Raw genomic sequence first — 21,586 nt, 5'->3', positions numbered from 1 at the left:
CAGTTTGTTGGAAGTGTTTTATACATTATGCTATGACATTGGTATTTGGCCATCTGTACAAGCTGAAAGTTCATTTCTAAACCCAACTGATATTAATGGGATGTGCATATGAAGCTAGTGGACAAACATCAATAAACCTTGATAAATAAGGTCAGTCCTATTTAAAAATCCAACAGGACTTGAGACCAGGTTATTTGACAGAAGAATATTACTGACCTGATATAATCATTGTATCAAACCCTCTTTCAGTTTTCCTACTTCCCTAAATGAGTCAAATCTAGTGGCAACAAGAAAGTGACCAGTGCTCAGTGATTAATTCTTCACTTATGGAATGTTCTTCTAGAGTTCTTTGCTTGGCGTACATTGTGGTCTTTACAGCAGCAAGAGAAGCTTTTTTAAAATTAATTAATTTTTCAATTAAAGATAGATAAATATCACTTTATTTATTTGTTGACAAATTCTTCTTAACTGAGCTTATTGTTATTTCTATATAAGTATATGTATATGTATATTTGTATTATATATATATATATATATATATATATATATATATATATATATATATATATATATATATATATATAACTTCGCTGATACGATTATCTGTAAATTTACAATAAGATAAGCTGCAAAGAAGCAGCAGGGGTAGAGGGTGGGACGGAAATACATGTTGTATTGTCCTATAACAGACAATCTATAATTGTACTCTACAAACAAAGAATACAACGATCTGTTTATATGTGTTTTTAAATATGTATATAATCCAATAAAAATTTATTATAAAAAACAGCAAAAAAAAAAAGAGAAGCTTTTTTTATTTCTTGGACATTTTATTTCGGTCCACAACCACTTTGATTAACTTTTATTTTCTGGAATATTTCTATATTATGTGTAAACCATATAGGTAACTCTTGAATTATGGTCCTTAACTCATCCAATGTTCCAAATTATGAGTACTGAACAAAGAGAGTTGCAAGCTTGAAGTTCCGCTGTTGCAGCTCCCGATGGTCACGCAAACAACATTTGGGTGCTTGCCAACCAGTTTCCACTTACAACTGGTTGCAGCATCCCGCAGTCACATGCTTTCTATCGCAGACCTTCTCTGTCAACTTCCTACAGGCAAGTCAATGGGGAAGCCAGCAGGGAAGGACCCAAGCCTCTTAGGTAATTCTCACACACACACACACACCACCTGGCCTTTCTTCACTCACATGCACCGCAACCTTCTTCCCCCCCTTTTTTTGCTTCCGTTCAATGCCATTGTTCTCCAGCTCCCTGCACTCAAACACACATATAGAAACATAGAAACATAGAAGATGTTTGCTTTGTTCACCAATTACGTTGTAACCGCTGGTCAGACAATGTTACTACTGTAGCTCAACAATAAACTATGAAGATTCCGAACACCTAGCTCTGTTTATTTCAGAAACTGCACACACACAAAAAAGTTTGCATTCTTCCCAGAGACATGTTTGAATAGTATTACTGACTCCTATTGGTTTCTTCATCATTTTTGACAGATGAAATCAATGTGCCTATGAGTTTGGATATAGCAAAGGTTGCACTGCTAGCTCTCGCCTTTACTAATAATTTGTTATACTTCCCAAAGAATGAGACATAGTTAAAACCCCTACCAATTTTTTATTTCTTATGTAAAAAAATCCAATCTAGGGAAACATCTAAGCCCTTTAAACTGTCACAACCTGGAATCAATTGCAAGGTACTGTAGACCCTCTGATCACAAACACTACTGACCACGACCAAATAGGGTTCCAACCCAAAAACTCTTATATTTTTTTTGCAGCCGATTTTCCTTTCTGCACCATTTTTTTTGTAAGCACCAAATTTCCAAAATTAGGTTCAGTTAACAACCAAATCAGCCTACGATCAAAGTTATGGAACAAATTATGGTACCATTTCCCCATGCTGTTCTTGCTTTTAGCCACCCATTATCTAAATGAAAAGAATTATCTCACCCACTGCTAAATTCCATTTCAGTCCTGCATTCCTCAGAAACAGAGGCCTGAAGTTTGATCCAAGTGAACTAAGACGGGAAACATAATATACTCACCTCTCTTGCCTGCCTGGAATAAACACCAAAGTCCCTACCCAGGCTGGACAAAACACATGGCATGAAGAAGGGCTACAGGGATGAAAATCAGCTTCATCATTTATTCGAAAGGTAAAAGTCTAACCGAGTTTCACCCAGTGATGAATGCCTCTTTAGTTAGTATCATGCCTCACTAGAGTTTGCTCTTCGTAGACAAATGATGTCACATTATTTAGTGGAAAGACTACTTGAATGAAGACTAGGGAGTGGGAAGAGGAGAAAAACACACATTAGCCTCTTCATTGGACTGATCCTACTGAAATGTCTACACTTAAGGAATGGGGAAGGTCTTCCTCTCCTGTATCCTCTTCTTTTTCTACAGGACGTTCTTTGCAATGGCATTCAGGGTCCTCACTTTAGTCAGATCTGCCACCATGCTAGAATGCTCAGGTGTAGAGAGGGAGGTTCCCATCTTAACACTGGAGTTCCTGAAAGAAAAGCAACAAGTTTTTGAAGGTTATCTAAAAAGTACCATAATCCTTAGGATACAATCAATTAACAGTTGTTTGAAGTTATAACATATACTCCAAAGCTATATAAGACCCCCTTTTGCCCTTACAGCTGGCTGCAGGTTATATATTATCTGTAATTCAGTACCAATTTAATATAAACATCACGCTGCTTGACTCACACATCCCCATCTCACCCCACTGGGACCCTGCAGCATTTGAGCCTGTTTTCCACTTGGGGGGCAAAACAAAATGGCACTCTGGCTGCCATAACAATTTCTGTGCTCCACTTAATGACCTCCATGTGCATTTAATGCCTGCTTTGGAGGGAGCAGGGTTGGGGTTTAATTAATGAGATTCTTCATTTAACAGCATTCACAATATAGGCCATAATGGGCAGATCTTCATATCTCAAGGACCATCTAAACCCAGAAAAAAAATCAGGAAAGGAATAACTTCCATCCTATTCTTATTTGGTTAATGCACAGCATTTATCAGAACACCTCCTGTTGTCACTTTATTGAAATACTGAAATGCCAGTGGCTGCTTCAGTGGACCCTTCCTTGTTAAGTTAAGAAGTTAGTAGAAGTGGTAGTATAAACAAGATTAAGGTGAAGAAGAACTTGCCCTATTACCTGAATTTCATGCCTGAGTTCTTGACTGAACGAGCTGAGCAGTGGAACTCAGAAGCCCCAGAGCCTTCTAAAATTCTCTGTAGGTTTCTCTCTGTTATGCCTCCCCCTATTGGAGATAATCCATCACTTAGTCACAAATGAAAAGTTAAGCATAAGTGTTCACAAAACAAAGCCAATTTTTTTTAAAGACATTAAGGTTTAAGGTTTAATTGGATTTGTATGCCGCCCCCCTCCGAGGACTTGGGCTGGCTCTTTTTATTAGAGGGAATATCGCCTCTGAATCTGGGGTTATTTCTCAAAAACACTTTAGGTTTTAATGTCAATGGATACTGAACTTGCATCTTTTCAGCAAGTAAATCTGCTAGATAGTATTGCTCTTCTAGGACCAATCGCTGTTGTTTTTCCTTGATGGTATAAATAAGAGTAGACTAGTAATACTATTTTATTTATTTATTTAATCAAGTACGTATTGGTAGTGTACAAAGATAAAACAATGCTTATATACATGATACTAGTAATGGAGAAACATTAGGACATTAGACATAACATCAGACGTGAGAGAGAAACATTAGGACATTAGGACTAATGCTAGCAAAGTTCAGAAAAGGGATAGAAATGAAGTCCAGTAGACTCTCATCCAAAAACTAACAGTGTCTTATCAATACATTCTTGAACTTTACCCTACATCAGTCATCGGCATTCATAACATTATTGTATTTACCTGGTACAATAATAATCCTGCCCTTTGCCTATAAAGAAAAAAAATAGGATTAGTAACCTTACTTGACAAAAAAATATAACTCACATAGAATCTTCAGATATCAGACTGACAGCTAGCTGACATTTTCTCTATTTTGAATAATTGGGGATAAATGATCAGCAGAATTACAAAATGGGAGAAATGAGAGCTCACCTGTTCTATCAGTCGCTTGATCAAGGGCAGCCCCTCCAGGGCAGAGCTGTCACAACCACTAGTTAGCACCCGTTCAAAACCTATAGATATCAGTGTTTCCATGGCTTTTACAGGATCACAGACCATGTCAAAAGCTGCAGGGGAATTAAAATTCTCCTGGTTAAGACTAATTACAATTGATAAAATGTTATTTTAGGTAATTTTTTAAAATTTCAAATAGTATCACTCTTAATTCTAAAATAAGTAGTACAAGATTAGCAAATAATAATTAACAAATGTATTTGGAAAGGGAAAAATAAAGGTTTTATAAAGATTTAAAAGACAGAGAAGGGCCCGCTCTTCTAAATTTTAAATTTTATAACTATGTTAGTTGTTTGTCATGGATAATCAAATGAATAACATTCCTAAGCAGCATGTCAATGAAAGACATTGACATTTAAGAGATGGTACACAACTCTGTCTGTAAGTGCAAAAATAAATATGTAATTAATGAATAGGGTTTTGTGGTGGTTTTCAATTATTTCCTAGAACCTGGTTATATATATTCCATTATGTAAGCAATGAAATAATTAAGTTTACATTTTATGACAAACATAAATTTTCTGGTTTTTTATTAATACTTTATTTTTCATTTTTATTTTATGTATCCATTTATTTTATTCCTTAAATGTTTTAATTTGCTTAATAGAGCTGGGGTGGCGCAGCAGGTAGAGTGCTGTACTGCAGGCCACTAAAGCTGACTATAGATCTGTAGGTCAGCGGTTCAAATCTCATCACCAGCTCAAACTTGACTCAGCTTTCCATTCTTCCGAGGTGGGTAAAATGAGGACCCGGATTTTGGGGGCAATATGCTGGCTCTATTAAAAAATGCTATTGCTAACATATTGTAAGATGCCCTGAGTTTAAGGAGAAGAGCGGCATAAAAATCAAATAAATAAATAAATGTTCAAAAGAAAAAAAGCTGCATTGGAACAAATCAATCTAATCATTCAGGCAATATAAATATTGTTGTAATAAATAAAAATATTAATAAATAATTATAAATATTAATCATGAGTCTGGATCTCAAAGTAAAGCTGAATTCTCTAAGAGGAAACAATGAATCCCAACATCCAATTGGCATGTTACTGTGTCTGGACCAGCATTTTCCCAATTTGCTTTCTAAGTTATAAAACTCACCTCTGTGGAAGGTGACTGGCAAAGGGCGAGAAGCAGCTGCAAAGGAAAACTTCTAATCAATGACATTTTCAAGCTGAAGTAGAAACATTTTCTTAAAAAATACTTTTCATAAAAAGGCAGTTCAGCCATGCTACCTTGAGACTTCTATACAATCTATATCAACTTCTGACCTTGGCTACTATATGAAATCCCTTACAACTATTATGCTCATGTACCTACTGAAAAGCAATCTTAGAATCAAAGAAGCATCCATAAGTGAGAGGTGTAATCTTTAAATTTGATATCTAAATTAAATAAACATTTGTTTTAATGCTTTGGAACCAATTATATGAAGCTGAATGTAGATCTGTAGGTCAGTGGTTCAAATCTCATCACCGGCTCAAGGTTGACTCAGCCTTCCATCCTTCCGAGGTGGGCAAAATGAGGACCCGGATTGTGGGGGCAATATGCTGGCTCGGTTAAAAAGTGCTATTGCTAACATGTTGCAAGCCGCCCTGAGTCTAAGGAGAAGGGTGGCATAAAAATCAAATAAATGAATGAATGAATGAATGAATGAATGAATGAATGAATGAAGCAATCCATCAATCAATCAATCAATCAATAAATAACCTGAAGAACTGTCTAGACACACTAATTTTTTAACACAAAAAAATTCCTTTGCATCAAATCCAATTTTGTGTAATTCTCCCTAAAGAATTGCTAGCTTATTTTACTATATTTAATTGTATGATTATATTTTTGTTTCCAATATTTCATTAGTTTATCACAATATAAAATACAGAAGTACAAAGAAAAATGAAAATAAGGGGAAAATAAGTAAGGGAAGAGGGAAGAGAGAAAGGTGTAGGATAAGGGGGGAAAGAAATAGAAAAATATTGACTTCCAATTCTTTTTGTGCAGTAACCAAAAACCTCAACTTTTTACTTTTATATAATAATATATACTTGTTATGTGATTATATTTTCAGTGTCAGATCAAAATAATCTTATTTGTCCATACATTAACTGCCTTTCCTTTAATGAATAGAATAGAATAGAACAGAATAGAATTCTTTATTGGACAACTGTGATTGGACACACAAGGAATTTGACTTAGTGCATATGCTTAGTGTTCATAAAAGAAAAGATATGTTTGTCAAGAATCATAAGGTACAATATTTAATGATAGTCCGGGTATAAATAAGCAATCAAATCCTATTGGGAAATAGTCAATATAAATCGTAAGGATACAAGCAATGGAGTTACAGTCAAACAGTCATTAGTGGGAGGAGATGGCTAATAGAAACAATGCTAAGATTAATATTGGTTTTTAATTATGATAGAGTTTTTAGGGTTTTTTTAATATTAGATTTGTGCCAGTATAATAGTTTTTATCGTTGTTGTGAGCCACCCTGAATCTTCGGAGAGGGGCGGCATACAAATCTAATAAATTATTATTATTATTACTATTATTATTATTGAAGACTTAACAAATAGTTTGACAGTGTTGAGGGAATTATTTGTTTAGCAGAGTGATGGCATTCGGGGGGAAAACTATTTTTGTATCGAGTTGTTCTGGTGTGCAGTGCTCTATAGTGTCGTTTTGAGGGTAGGAGTTGAAAGAGTTTATGTCCAGGACACGAGACACTTCAGGCTGCTGTTCGCGCCCTCCACACTCAGCCGAAGAGCTCCTGGGGGTAGGGTAATAACACAGCAAAGCAATTGCCAGAGCATTAGTGCAGGAGAGTTAATGTTGTGTCCTGTTAAGACCCTCTTTAAGTGAGTGACCGCCCACCTTGCGCACACCTTCCTTCCGGTTCGACGCTCCCTGCATGTGCGCATGCTCCTGGCTCAGTCACAGCCAGCCAGAGGATCATGAGAGGAAGAGGGGGGAGGAGAGTGCAGGAGCGAAGCGGCCATGTACCTCCCTTTGTGCCACATTTGTGAAAAGGCAGCCTTCTCTTTATGCTGCTTTGGCCCGGAGTCCCAGAAAGAAATGAGGAACGAGATGCAGGGGGCGGAGCCGTGGCAGAGGGCCCAAACAGCCACATGCAGCTCCAGAGCTGCGGATTGCCGACCCCTGCCCTAGGTGAATGGGAAGCAATTATCGTAACTTTTCTAAAATCATAACTCAACGATACATTGATCTCAGCTCAGAAGAATGAGCCTGTTTCTCCTAAGGAGTAAAGTACAGTGGTACCTCTAGATACGAGCTGCTCCACATGCGAGTATTCCAAGTTACGAGCCGCGACGCGAGTGAAATTTCTGTTCGACACCTGAGCTCAAATTCGGGATACGAGCCGAGCTTCCACTAGGTGGCGCAAGAATCTCCTTGCTTCCAGTTATCTCGGCGCAAAAAACAAAGTCTATAGTCATTCGTTCGAGATGCGAGTTGATCGACTTACGAGCTCGGGTCTGGAACAAATTAAACTCGTATGTCGAGGTACCACTGTACAGGGGTCATAAGATCTATCTGTAAGACATGGTTGGGATTTTTTCTATCTGAGATTTGGATTCACTAAAGTTATGGTCCCAGAAATTTAAAAAAACTCCTAAGGAAAGCAAAACTCTAACCAAGCAGTGCTGTGCAGAGTTCCGTGTCTACACTGCCATCCTCAGTTAAAGCTCCAAATACCAGCCCGTCTGCTCCATGCTGCTTGGCAAGTTGGATGTCAGCTTTCATCACCTCTATTTCCTGATCAGAATAGAGGAAATCGCCACCACGGGGGCGGATCATTACAAATATGGGAATTCTTGTGCATTGCTTCACTACTTGCAAAAGACCTGTAAGTAATAAAAGAGATAAGACACATCAGTTAAAAACTGAGATAGCACACATGAACATGACAGTAAACTACACCATAACAAAACATAATGATACCAACTCAGAAAACCTAGTCCTCAGTTCTGCTTCCTGTAGCAATAACCCAAAAGAAAAAAAAGTTCTCACCTTTTCCTGAAGCTGTTTCTAAATTACAGTAGCAAAACCTGGCTAATGCCATAATTACATGGAGCTACTTTTGAAAAGTGTTCGGAAACTTCAGATCGTGCAGAATGCGGCCGAGAGAGCCATTGTGGGGCTTCCTAGATTCGCCCACGTTTCTGCAATACTTCGTGGCCTGTACTGGCTGCCGATCGGTTTCCGGTCACAATTCAAAGTGTTGGTAATGACCTTTAAAGCCCTACATCTTCTACCGCACGAATCCCAGCGGCCGATAAGGTCCCACAGAGTTGGCCTTCTCCGGGTCCCATTGACCAAACAATGTCGTTTGGCGGGCTCCAGGGGAAGAGCCTTCTCTGTGGCGGCCCCGGCCCTCTGGAATCAACTCCCCCCAGAGATTAGAACGGCCCCCATTCTCCTTGTCTTTCGCAAATTACTCAAGACCCACCATTGTCGCTAGGCATGGGGGAGTTAGGATATTCCTTCCCCTAGGCCATTACAAGTTATGTATGTTTGTGTGTATGTTTGTTTTTTATAATAAGAGTTTTTAGTTGTTTATTAAATGGGATTGTTACATGTTGTTTTTTATCATTGTTGTTAGCTGCCCCGAGTCTGCGGAAAGGGGAGGCATACAAATCCAATAAATACTAATAAATAATAATAATAATTCATCTTCTATGCTGTCCAATCCCGAAGCACTCAGGGAGACTTACAACAACAATATAAATACAAAATGATAAAAAAGAAGTCAAATTTAAAATCTAAAAAATTATAAAACTCTAATTAAAAAACCCATATATTAACCAATCACAACAACATGCATACTAAACATTCATACGATTTGGCCGTGATAGTTATTAATTCATGGCCCACCAGGCCTGCCGGCAAAGCCAGGTATTAGTGGCCTTGTGGACGGTCAGTAGGGTGGCAGCAGTACAGACATCGGGGGCGAGTTGATTCCATAGAGCCGGGGCAACAACAGAGAAGGCTCTCCCTTGCAGCCCTGCCAACCTGCATTGCTTAGTTGACGGGACCTGGAGGAGGCCAACTCTGTGTCTCTGGGAGGTATGGGGCAAGAGACAGTCCCATAAATAGTCTAGTCTGATAATCATATTATGGTTTCAATTAGAAAAGTAGTATCTTCCTTCTTATCTGAGACTTGGAATGCTGTAGATCACAGGTGTCAAACTTGTGGCACCACGTTGCTGTTACATGACATTTTTTTCCCATTTGCAGAGCTGGGCTGCGTGACATATCCGGCCCACGGGCGCCCACTTTGACACCCCTGCTGTAGACCAAGAACTAGTTTATAGCATTTTATAGCATGATTTAGCTCTCATCACTGTAAAGGCTAGGAGGCCGGATTCAGCTTGTCAACTCACCAATACTTGGTGTAGTTCCACCCTCCGTCAGATTGGCACATAACTCAAGACGACCAGCACCTGTAAAAGATACAGATACCTGTATACTGTTTGAAAGCAAATGTTAGGAACAATACATTTTTTGCTGTAACAGTAATGTTTCTGGGCATTCCTGAAAGTTCGTTTACAAGAAAAGGGCTTGTTACCTTATTTAATTTCCGCATTTGGACTTCTAGGTGGTAATAAATATGAAAAAGTGAATATGCATTCCACATGATTTGTTGAGAGACTGGTTAAAGTAAAATAACACAAAAACTCTAAAACAGCTGTATATCGATTATCTATTCATATAAATTTGCACCTTGTCTCCTAGTATCTTCAACTTCTATTTTATGGAATTACCTCCTCTATCAGCATTAAGGGCAGATTCCACTGAATCAACACATACTTCCATGAGAAAGCCATTGGCCATTCCTTAAAGAGAAACACAAAGCAGAAGTTATGGGAAAAAGAGAAGACTATTTATGAAAAAGGTGAAAATATATCTCAAATTGTAGCCCTCACTCAGTTTCTTCTGCATAATTAACCCAAATATATCTGAACTCCAAACTCAGAAGGTTCCTAGATTTCCATTTACTACTTAATTTCTGCCTACGCTATTATAAACAACAGTCTGAACAACATATCTAGGAATTATTAGTGAAAAGCTAAAACTTTAATAAAAGACTCGATTTTCAACTACCTCCATATTACTTTTGAAAGCAGAATGAATATAAACTTCTGAAGACAATATATTAACACATTCATGCAGTACATACGATAATTAAGGTAATTACGGTAAATAAAAGTATTGCCAAAAATTTTCCTAAACACAAAAAAAGAAAATTAAGATGAGAGCATAAAAGGAGAGGCAACAGCAGTAATAATTTGACTTGTTAAAGATCCATTTTTTTCTTCATGTAAAAAGATTCTACAATAATACAATGAGCAAAAACTGATTTGGCTTCCCTCTCACTTTTTTTCAGAAAATTTAAAGTATTTTGGCTGTTAAATAGGATTTACAGGTTGAGAAAAGATCTGGCATACACAAAAGTGATGAATATAGCACCCTAGGCCTAGGCTAATGCAGAAAGGTTTTAGGCTGACCTGTGATAGTTAATAAGTAATGCGACAACATAAAGACTTTGATTATAGTAGTGTTTCTTACACAATTGCCTATGATCAACTTTTTGACTATTAGACCAATTACCCACATGAGTTTGGTAACTACTTTATTTATTTTATTTATTTATTAGATTTGTATGCCACCCCTCTCCGAAGACTCGGACTTTAACTTCTTGTGTAGATTAATATATGTTCCAAAGCAAATCTTTTAGCTATAAAGTGCTGTATTCAATAACCTAGTGAGACATGCAGAGTAATTATACCTATTTTACAATTCTTAATCTTAGAATACTGGCATCCCATGTTCCTCTGAAATAGTGTAAGTTAGCTGTACTGTAGGCATTGTATTAATTGCTTATATTATTTTACATAAATGTGATGCAATGCCTTACATTGTGGAAAAACAAAAATAACTTAGAAGCTATATGGGCAAATACTTAGCCTGAACCAATATAACTTTATATACATGGAGAGGGCCAGACTATTTACAAGTCCATTTTTTGCCACATAGCTCCCAGTGACAGGGGTGGCCTTCTCTGGGTCCTGTCAGCTAGACAATGTTGGTTGGCAGAGCCGCATGGGAGGACCTTCTTTGTGGTGGCTCTGGCTCCCTGGAACCAACTGCCCCTGGAGGCCTCTACTCTCCCCTACCTACTGGCCTTATGGAAAACAGTTAAAAATTGGCTCTGCCGGCAAGCGTGGGGCCTTTGTGTACAATAACACCTAGATCCGGCCGAAGGTATGAATGATTTTTATTTTTTTCTATGTTTTTAAAAAAACTTTGTTATATTGTTTTTAAATGCTGTACGCCGCTCAGTCTGGAAGGAATTGGACGGCCTATAAATTAAATTAATTAAATTATAAAACCTTATTGTAACTGTATTATTTTAACAGAAGGAAAAACTGGAGAGCAATTTAATTATTCATCAGAAAAACAGGGAGTCTTTGCTATCTCTGTTTCCTCAATGAAAGGAGCAGATATGGGAGGATGATTTGCACTAGAGCCATGTTGAGGGAAGAAACTCCTAAACTTCATCATTTCACAGCATATGTGCGGATGCCAATTTCTGTGTGTCACTACACACCCACTCTGAAGATCTAAAAAGCGTTGCCCCAATCATCTCTTCTATGTTATACTCTTCCACATCTAATCCATGTTTCAAATAGATTAATTCCAGGCCAGCCACACAGCTCCTAGCGACCGATAAGGGCTCACAGGATTGGCCTTCTCCATGTCTCCTCGGCCAGACAGTGTCAGTTGGCAAGGTCACGGGGGAAGGCCTTCTATGTGGCGGCTCCGGTTCTCTGGAACCAGCTGCCCCCCGAGGTCCATGTTGCCTCCACATTACTGGCCTTCCAGAAGGCCTCTAGGACCTGGCTTAGCAGGCAGGCCTAGGGCCGTTGATAAATTTTGACACCATCTTGATCTGGCCACTAAGGATATGAATGGTTCTAATGGGTTTTAGATTACTTTATATTGTTTTTGTATGTTACATACCGCCCAGAGTCCGAAAGGAGTTGGGTGGCCTATAAGTGTGTGTGTGTGTGTGTGTGTGTGTGTATATACAGTATAGGATATATGTGTGTGTTTGTGTTTTTCTGTCAAGTCACGTGGCAGATCCAAATATGGGAGGGAACTCACTGCTCTCTTTTGCCTCTCATACATATACATATGTATATGTATATATACGTACAATATTTTTTTTGCTGAATTGAAAAATGAATTGGAAAAAATAAAGGGGACATTTAAACAACACAATAAAATTTAAAGTAATTCAAACTTATGTGAAATCAAACTGTCCACTTAGGAAGCAACAGAGTGACAATCAATTTCACACACTGTTGTGCACATTCAACTTTGTACAGAACAATGTATTCAATGAGAATATTTCATTCATTCAGATCTAGGATGTGTTGAGTGTTCCCTTTAATTTTTGAGCAGTATATACCTGTATGTATGTTTCTGTGTGTGTGTATGTGAGAGTGTGTGTCTGTATGCATGTGTGTGGTTACATACTTTTTTTGCTGATAAGCGAAAGGGAAGTGACAGAAAATCAATCATATACAGTATATGCATATACAGTATACATACATATGTGTGTGTGTGTGCGCGCGCGCGTCTATGCAGTGCAATCCTGCACAGGTAAATCCCAAGCCCAGCAGAACTTGCTCAGTCGCGTGCATATCTCGGATCATAAGAACCCTGATTCCAGTATGAATGTATAGCCTGAAGCAGACACACACAGGATTATTTTAACAAAATCATCCGTCCCCTTTATCTGAGACGCCTTTCCCCGTGTTTAGTTTTCTGGAGCGGATGCAATGAAGCGCAGCGAGCCAAACCCAAGGCAGAAGTGGGGCACCAGCGAAGCCTCCCCACTGTGCTATTTGCTTATTTTCAAAACTATTCTGAGCTTATGAAGAGGCGCGGTTTTAAGGGCATGAGACGCAATCCACTCTGCCTTCCCAAACCTAGTGATGCCTTCCGGTCCCCGTTCTTAATTTCGCCTCCCCCCCCCCCACTCACCCTCGCACCCTCCCACCGGGCCTCGTTTCCGGTCCCATTTTTTCATTCTACGTCAGTCACGGGAGGGGAGGGGGAGGCAGCTCCGCCTGAGGTGGCTTTAAGGCTTGACGGGACTGCTGGGAAAGGGAGAAAGCCACGCCCCCCCCGCTCTCACCTGTCTTGACCTTGAAGGCACGCAGCGCCGTGCCGACCATCACGTGATCCCATGGCACTCACTTGCACACTTCGTTTCCGGGGAAAGCTGCCCTACTTCCGGTTAGAGGAAAACTATTTCTGCGCGGTAACTTGAAGCGATGCTCTCGCGGACGGCGTTGCTGGGAGGCACTCGGTTTTTGCTGGCACCCCGTCGAGGAAATTCTTCTGGCCAGGTACTCATACTCTACTTATACACTCTGCATAACATACAAAACATAACATAATATATACATAACATACTTACATATTCTACTTACTCTACATCAGTGTTTCCCAACCTTGGCCACTTGAAGATATTTGGACTTCAACTCCCAGAATTCCACAGCCAGCGAATGCTGACTGGAGAATTCTGGGAGTTGAAGTCCAGATATCTTCAAGTGGCCAAGGTTGGGAAACACTGCTCTACATAACATATATAACATATACATAACATATAAGTAACATACTTAAATACTCTGCATACTCTACTTACTCTACATAACATAAATAATATAACATAGTACATAACGTACTTACATACTCTAGTAGGTATCATACTCTAGTTGCACAGTACAGTATAATTTCCTGATCTCAAAAGTTAGGGCTACATATCTGGGCTGAAAACATCCAAGCAAAAATTAAATAATAAAGTGAATGTTATAATTCTCTTATCTCCTGCAATCTCATGGTCATACGGAGTCTTACACCCAGGTACACACAAAACGTATAATATATGAAGTGACTTGAGATGACGTTTCTATGATAATCAGGGTGGCATATTGGGAAAATATATTGTCAATGTAAGTCTTATCAACCGAAACAAGGATTGCTTGCTGTCACAGTTGGTGTGCTTCTGTTGTCCAGAAAAATAGTCTCAATTTAACTCTCACATCTTTTAAAATAGAACCTGCACTTTCTGCATTGCTTGGGTTTTTAATGTAAAGAAAGAGAAAAGATTTTTCAGCAAACCAAAAATGTAAAAAATGTCCTTATTTAAAGGATTTACTTTATGCTCTTCAGCATTGAAAACAGGTTATTAGATAGCAAAAATAAAATTTGCTCTCAAGCTTTGATCCAAGTTAAAGGCCACACCTGTTCAAGTTTCCAAGGCTGAGAAACACTGTCTTAAGTGATATATTGAAAGTCACTTTGGTCACAGTGGTTAGGCTAGAAATTGGGAGACTGAGTTCTACTTCTACCTTTGGCACAAAATCAGCTGGGTGATTTTGGGCAGGTCATTAATCTCTCCAGAAGTAAAAAATGTTGCCAAGCCTATCTTCAAGAATCAAACATAATTGAACAGAAGAAAGAAAATGATATGCCAAAAAAAATTCTCCCCCAGGCTTATATGGTTTTATGTATGGTATGCTTGTGTTGTATGTTTTTTATCTTCAGTCCGATCCAACAGTAAAAATATTTAATACTGCGCTCTACCAAGTATTTATACAAAGGGTTGCTTGAACAGTTAATTAGTGTCTTGTCACTTTCTTTGTCTTTAGCAATGTCTCAGGTGGTGGCAGCTCCTGCAGAAACGGGCACAACACAGTGCAGTTTCAGAAGCAGCTTCAAATTGCAGAGTGGCAGTACCACCTGTACCCAATGCCGTGACAGACCGAACCATAGGACGTTGGCTCATAATCTGCAGCGGTACTGTGGCTGGAGCTGTGGTACTTGGTGGCATAACCAGGTGAGGAAAAGTGACATTTTCATCCTCAACTCCCCCATCTTTTTCTCACAATATATGCATCATATTCAATGGAATTTTTAATATCCAAAAAATATATTTTTGCAACTTCCTCATAGCTTTTCTGTTTATGCTAAATGTCTGTTAGTGAGTGTTTAAAAAATATGTTCCCTTTAAGTACTTGTGTCGTTCTTTTTATGTCTTTGATTATCGGGTTCTGTGTCTTAATATTTGAACTGAGCATGTCATTTAAAAATCCAAACTAAATGTCTTACATTTTTATATTATTATTATTATTTATTAAATTAATATGCTGCCCCTCTCCGAAGACTGACCGCTTATATCAATCCTCCAGAATATTTAAGATAATCTTATTTCCTTTTCCCTTGGAAAATCTATGAAATATGTACATTATTTTTACTATGTGTGCATATCAAATATTTTTAATCAAACTAACTGGTTTGTTTGTAAATTCCCCCACCTGCTTTGCCTGTGCATTGATTTCTAAATTGTCTTGTTATGTTCTAACACTGCTTTTCTAGGTAGGCACATCTATCATATTTTAACATGAAAGGACCTTCTCCCCTGATAAACAGTTTCTTTGTTCTCTTTCTAAGGTTGACAGAATCTGGACTTTCAATGGTTGACTGGCACTTAGTGAGGGAGATGAAGCCTCCTCAAACACAGGAGGACTGGGAGGCAGAATTCCTAAAGTATCAACAATTCCCAGAGTTTAAAATGTAAGTATGATTCGTGTTTAAATTTCTTCAGACTAAAGTTCAATTAGGAGGAATTCTATTATTAGCATGGCTCTCTTACTACAACAGACAACAGGGGTGGGAAAGGGGGACTTTGGCCACTTTTTTTGGAGGAAATTTGAGGTGAAAACTAAGAGATAAATTATTAAACTTTGTTGCCTCTTTTTTCCTCTATTTTTGAAATCAAAATCCCCAATACAACAGCCTGAACCATGACATGACACTGACAGAGTTCAAATTCATCTGGTACATGGAGTACTCACATCGTATGTGGGGGCGACTGGTAGGGTTGGCTTACATCCTTCCAGCAGCCTACTTCTGGAGAAAGGGCTACTTGAGCCAATCCTTGAAAGGTCATGTCCTCGCCCTGTGTGGGCTTGTCTGCTTTCAGGTAGGAATGGCTATTGGAATGTAGGAATAAATGGTTGTGGATAGTGTTAAAATACCTGAGATAGGCAATGAAAAATAGTAATATCTCAACATTCAAAGGCTGATGCTGAGCTATAGTAAGCCAAAGCCTGTAATTTCTGGTAGCCTTGCAAAATCCTGAAGTGTTAAGAGATTATTATGCAATGAATGAATGAATGAGGGAGGGAGGAGGGTGGGTGGGTGGGTGGGTGGGTGGATCAGGCTATGAAAATTGTACATTATTTTTACATTATTATGTTTACATTCAATTCAAGACTCAGCAGCAAACTACCAAAACATCCACAATCTACCTACCCCAAAGCTTTGGAGAACAGCCAGGTTTTTGATAGTTTATTGAAGATCCTTAAGTTAAAAACCGTCTGGATCTTTGGTGGGAGGTCATTCCAAAGGGCAGGCCACAGAGAATGTACATTTCCTGGATTATACATTATGCCATGTTTAATCAATGTGACCTAGAGCAGCAGTTCCCAACCTTTCCACTTTGATGGCTTGACCAAGTGTGGGTTTATTTGTGTGTGTGGTGTGTGTGTTTGTATGAGTAGCAGGCACATGTACGTGTGTGCACAGCTCATTGGTGCAAGTGACATGCCATCCACTTATTATTATTATTATTATTATTATTATTATTATTATTATTAATTAGATTTGTATGCTGCCTCTCTCTGGAGACTCGTGGCAGCTCACAACAATAGTAAAAACAATATTATGGCGGAACAAATCTAATATTAAAAAAGAAGCATATAAAAACCCTATCATATTTTTTTAAAAAAACAACACATACATACCAAACATAAATATAAAGAGCCTGGGAGGAAAGGTGTCTCAACTCCCCCATGCCAGGCGGTAAAGGTGGGTCTTGAGTAATTTACGAAAGACAAGGAGGGTGGGGGTAGTTCTAATCTCCGGGAGGAGTTGGTTCCAGAGGGCCAGGGCCGCCACAGAGAAGGCTCTTCCCCTGGGGCCCGCCAAACGACATTGTTTAGTCAACGGGACCTGGAGAAGGCCAACTCTGGGACCTTATCGGTCGCTGGGATTCGTGCGGTAGCAGGCGGTTCCGGAGGTACTCTAGTCCAATGCCATGAAGGGCTTTAAAGGTCATTACCAACACTTTGAATTGTGACCGGAAACTGATCGGCAGCCAGTGCACAAGTATTTGCACATGAATCTCCACACTCGTGAATGGAATGTGCTCTACAAAGCTCTATTTGCGTGAATCTCTGTTTGGAAATTGCATGTAATATACATGATAATAGCAGGAAAAGAAATGAACTTTGTTTCAGTATAATTGTTTTGTTATTTTTACAGGGTCTCTTAGGCTGGTATATGGTCAAAAGTGGATTAGAAGAAAAGCCAGATTCCCACGATATCCCTCGGGTCAGTCAATATCGCTTAACTGCACATCTGGGATCTGCTCTTGTTCTTTACTGCTACAGCTTATGGACTGGGCTGTCCTTGTTGCTACCACAACATAAGGTATGTAAAATATTGGTTTGGTGCATTTGGAATAGGGAAGAGGTATGGCAGATACATCTTATACAGGCTTTGACAGGAGGCAGAGATGGGGAATATAATCCTTTTTTAAAATAATAAATTTTATTAATGTTTTATAATAATAACAAATACACACTACATAAAACACAGTGCACAATGATACATGTGATGGAGAATGAAATCCGAAAATATATTACTCTTGTAAGAACTTTTATATAGAATATATGAAAGGATTATAGTATATACTACTTACATAGTACTTCTGTTTTGGCAGCTACCTAAAGTCCACCAACTAATACGCCTGAGAAAATTTGCTTATGGAACATCAGGACTCATCTTTCTCACTGCCCTCTCGGGTAAATATCTCTATTATTGGTGCCTTAAATTTGGAAGCGGGGAATAGGGGGCGACTAAGAAAAATGCATATGTCATAAGACCTTGCTTCGTCAGGTCCATGATAATGTTTGCATTTTTCTATGACATAAAAGTTCTTAAATCCCTTGTAAGGGACAATATACAGAGCTAGGAAATGTTATGTGGTGTAGGGATGAAAACTTATCAATTTGAAAACTTTTCAATCTTAATTGAAAATCTACTTTCAAGTGTGTCAGACTCTGTTCTCTGTAAACTGCAGGAGCATTTGTAGCTGGACTGGATGCTGGTCTTGTGTATAATTCCTTTCCAAAGATGGGAGAACGCTGGATACCGGATGATCTCCTTGCTTTTTCCCCAATGGCAAAGAATATATTTGAGAATCCCACAACGGTGCAGTTTGATCACAGAATCCTGGTAGGCATAATTGTCTTTATGCTATGAAGTATAGTAATACCTCGTCTTACGAACTTAATTGGTTCCGGAAGTAGGTTCGTAAGGCGAAAAGTTCATAAGACGAAATATTGTTTCCCATAAAAGCGATTAATGCGTGCAAAAAGAAAAAAAATCGCAAAATGGCGCTCCGCTGGGCGCCGCCGCACAGCTGTCACCTTTTAAAACAGCCGGGGGGCTTCTCGGCGTTCTCCTGAACCCGAACTTTTTGGGTTCGGGAGGCCGCCAAGAAGCGCCGCCGCCCGGCTGTCACCTTCTGAAACAGCTGGTCGGATGTCTTCGTGACGTCAAAGCTCCGCCCATGGAATTCCCTATTGGGATTCCCCACCTCCTTTCCAGCCTCCAGATCGGCCGAAAACACCGCTGCTGATTGCAAAAACGGTGCTCCACCGGGCAGCGGCGCCCGGCTGTAAGCTTCTGAAACAGCCGAGCGCTTCTCGGTGGCCTCCGGAACCTGAACCCGAACTTCCGGGTTTGGCATTCGGGAGAACGCCGAGGAGCCCCCCGGCTGTTTCAGAAGGTGACAGCCGGGTGGCGGCGCTTCTCGGTGGCCTCCCGAATCTGAAAAGTTCGGGTTTGGGAGAACGCCGAGAAGCCCCCCAGCTGTTTTAAAAGGTGACAGCCGGGCGACGGCGCCCAGCAGAGTGCCATTTTGCACGGTTCGTAAGCCGAAAAAAGTTCGTAAGAAGAGGCAAAAAATTTCCGAACCCCGGGTTTCTTATCACGAGGTACCACTGTAATAGTTTTTTTTAAAAAAATCTGATTCGTTTTTTAAAAACACACACAAAAAACTAAGGTTATGGAAATGAATTCTACCAGCTTAGATGGAGTGCTAGCTTTTACATACCTAAGATACTAATTTCAATTCCTGCCATCTATAATTTTAAAAATTTCTTGATGAAGGTCAGAAAGATTATTTTTGTTAACACAATTAAAATGTTGGCTATTTCTAAAGCTTGCATGAACCATTAAAACAAGGCTATTGCAAATGTACAATAATCTTTTGAAACCCACCAAGAGGATTTGAATATATAAATTACGAAGATAAGGCCACAATAGTGGAACCTAGAAGCTATAACCTGAATCTCAAGAATTGCTGTTGACCTAGTATAAGGTATAGGAGAAGGCAGGACTTGAAAATTGCTATGTATGTATCAGTATACCCAATGCTTGTTCTTCTCATTTGCTCCCTGATGAAAGCAAGTTGGCTTGCTTTGTAAAATGGAGTTTTCCAAGGCTCTTGTGGGGCTGTTTGGAAGATGTTTTAATAGTTTTTTCTTTCTTTCTTTAGGGCATTTCCTCAGTTGCAGCCATCACAATCCTCTATCTACTCTCCAGGAAGATCTCCCTCCCACGTAGAACTAGAATGGCATTTGCTTCCTTATTGACTGTAGCGTATCTTCAGGTATTGATTTCTCATTAATTTATACATTTAAATTCCAGTTAGCAGAGAAATAAGTATTGTCTGGGCTAAATGATAAACTGATGCATATGAACTTATTTAAACTGATTTATCTTGGATGATTGATTCAGTGATTTTAAAAATAGCTAATAGCAACCATGACACCATACAGACCAGCTTTTTTCATACAGCTTTGAGCTAGAAACAGACAGGCAGGTAGACTTGTCATATCATAATGGAAAAAAATTCCAGAAAATATGAAGTTGTGTAAGCATTATTTTATAAAGCAAAGGGTAGATCACTATTGCAGTTGTTCTTTTCTCCTCCACTTGTAAAAGTGTAAAGAATGTAACAGAGTGAGTAACAGAAGCGACTTACGTACTTACGGTACTTGCTTGCTTATTTACTTATTTGCTTACTTACTTACAATAGTTATATAGCTGCCTATATTATATCAAACTTCAGGCAGCTCCCAACCAACAGTTAAAACAACATCAATAATAAAACAGTTTCATACATACATATATCCATTATAAACCACAAACATTAAAATCCCGGCAGAAAGTTAAGCTGTCACATGCAATCCATCACTAAATCCTCTCATTATAAAGTTGTTTTGTATTGCTGTTTATACAGCATACAAAGAGAAGATCCTGAACATTCGTAAAAACAATGCTCTATAGATTTATATCTGATTCAGCACTGATATTTTTGCTCCATTGCAGGTCACCCTGGGTATCAGCACATTACTTCTATACGTCCCAACTCCTTTAGCAGCTACTCATCAATCAGGTTCTTTGATGTTGCTCAGTATGGCTGTGTGGCTAATTCATGAACTCAGAGGGATTCCTAAATAGCTCAAGCATTGAACATTCAGAGTTAACAATATGAACCATGTGATCCTCTGCCTGAGGACTGAATTGAAGAAGACTATAGAATGCTACCTTGGCTTCATTGATGTGGAGAACACTGCTTCAAAATATGAATACAAACCATTATCTGTTTTGCTGACCTTTCACGTTAAAAATAATTGAGATTATATATGTGGAAAAATGAAGGATTGTTTTGGCTATTCCTCATGCCCTGCAATACAATTCCTTAATGATGTAACCAGAAATAATTTGAGTTGTGTATCCTTAAATTCTGTATATAAAAGATGGCATGTTGTAGAATAGGGTTAAGGAATGAGTGGCCTTGGAAATTTGCAAGTACAGTGGAACCCCGACATAAGAGCTGCTCTACTTAAGAGCAACTCGAGATAAGAGCTGGGAGGGGAGAGATATTTTTGTTCTACTTACAAGCCCAAATTCGAGATACAAGCGCCAAGGAGCTGTCTCCTGAAGCCAAACGCTAACTTCCGCGTTCGGCTTCAGGAGACAGCTGCGAAGCGGCGCGCGTGTTTTAAAAAGTTGCAGCCGGCCTGGGGGGCTCGGGGGGGGCTTGCAGCTTTCTTTCTTGCTCTTTTTCTTTCTCTCTTTTACCTTCCCTTCCTCTATTTCTTCTTTTCTTTCTCCTTCCCACCTTCTTCCCTCCCTCCCTCCCTTCACTCATTCCTCTCTTACTCTC

At 39.1% G+C, this 21,586-nt stretch overlaps 2 protein-coding genes across 4 annotated transcripts; one reads left to right on the top strand and one right to left on the bottom strand.

Annotated features, from left to right (window-relative positions):
• Nucleotides 1-1,621: 1,621 nt before the first annotated feature.
• CUTC (cutC copper transporter) lies at nucleotides 1,622-13,457 on the bottom strand. 2 transcript variants are annotated; one of them, XM_070752997.1, is made up of 9 exons: nucleotides 13,412-13,457; nucleotides 9,969-10,040; nucleotides 9,588-9,647; nucleotides 7,839-8,048; nucleotides 5,287-5,322; nucleotides 4,108-4,241; nucleotides 3,916-3,943; nucleotides 3,195-3,300; nucleotides 1,622-2,538 (listed from the first exon to the last, which is right to left on the bottom strand). In XM_070752997.1, the coding sequence occupies exons 1-9, from the start codon at nucleotides 13,449-13,451 to the stop codon at nucleotides 2,427-2,429; spliced, it is 798 nt and encodes a 265-aa protein (XP_070609098.1). In that variant the 5' UTR covers nucleotides 13,452-13,457; the 3' UTR covers nucleotides 1,622-2,426. The 2 variants fall into 2 exon arrangements, with proteins under 2 accessions (XP_070609098.1, XP_070609097.1); XM_070752996.1 differs by lacking the exon at nucleotides 13,412-13,457 and adding an exon at nucleotides 13,258-13,378.
• Nucleotides 13,439-21,137, top strand: COX15 (cytochrome c oxidase assembly homolog COX15). 2 transcript variants are annotated; one of them, XM_070752995.1, is made up of 9 exons: nucleotides 13,439-13,537; nucleotides 14,931-15,118; nucleotides 15,733-15,855; nucleotides 16,078-16,264; nucleotides 17,608-17,775; nucleotides 18,068-18,149; nucleotides 18,428-18,582; nucleotides 19,910-20,023; nucleotides 20,746-20,966. In XM_070752995.1, the coding sequence occupies exons 1-9, from the start codon at nucleotides 13,463-13,465 to the stop codon at nucleotides 20,875-20,877; spliced, it is 1,224 nt and encodes a 407-aa protein (XP_070609096.1). In that variant the 5' UTR covers nucleotides 13,439-13,462; the 3' UTR covers nucleotides 20,878-20,966. The 2 variants fall into 2 exon arrangements, with proteins under 2 accessions (XP_070609096.1, XP_070609095.1); XM_070752994.1 differs by having other exon boundaries at nucleotides 13,482-13,625; nucleotides 20,746-21,137.
• Nucleotides 21,138-21,586: the final 449 nt, after the last annotated feature.

Source organism: Erythrolamprus reginae, chromosome 5 (genome assembly GCF_031021105.1).
Source record: "Erythrolamprus reginae isolate rEryReg1 chromosome 5, rEryReg1.hap1, whole genome shotgun sequence".
NCBI classification, from domain to species: Eukaryota; Metazoa; Chordata; class Lepidosauria; order Squamata; family Dipsadidae; genus Erythrolamprus; species Erythrolamprus reginae.
The sequence above is the reverse complement of the archived record's forward strand: the minus strand, read 5'-3'. Positions and strand labels throughout refer to the sequence as shown.

Excerpts from the sequence above, each read along its gene's own strand:
- COX15 (XM_070752994.1), top strand. The coding sequence starts at position 13,551 with ATGCTCTCGCGGACGGCGTTGCTGGGAGGCACTCGGTTTTTGCTGGCA. Across the intron at positions 15,856-16,077 it reads CAATTCCCAGAGTTTAAAAT|CCTGAACCATGACATGACAC; the intron begins GTAAGTATGATT and ends CCAATACAACAG. Across the intron at positions 16,265-17,607 it reads GTGGGCTTGTCTGCTTTCAG|GGTCTCTTAGGCTGGTATAT; the intron begins GTAGGAATGGCT and ends TTATTTTTACAG.
- CUTC (XM_070752996.1), bottom strand. The coding sequence starts at position 13,303 with ATGAAAAAATGGGACCGGAAACGAGGCCCGGTGGGAGGGTGCGAGG. Across the intron at positions 10,041-13,257 it reads CCCGGTGGGAGGGTGCGAGG|GAATGGCCAATGGCTTTCTC; the intron begins GTGAGTGGGGGG and ends TTTCTCTTTAAG. Across the intron at positions 2,539-3,194 it reads AACTCAGGCATGAAATTCAG|GAACTCCAGTGTTAAGATGG; the intron begins GTAATAGGGCAA and ends CTTTTCTTTCAG.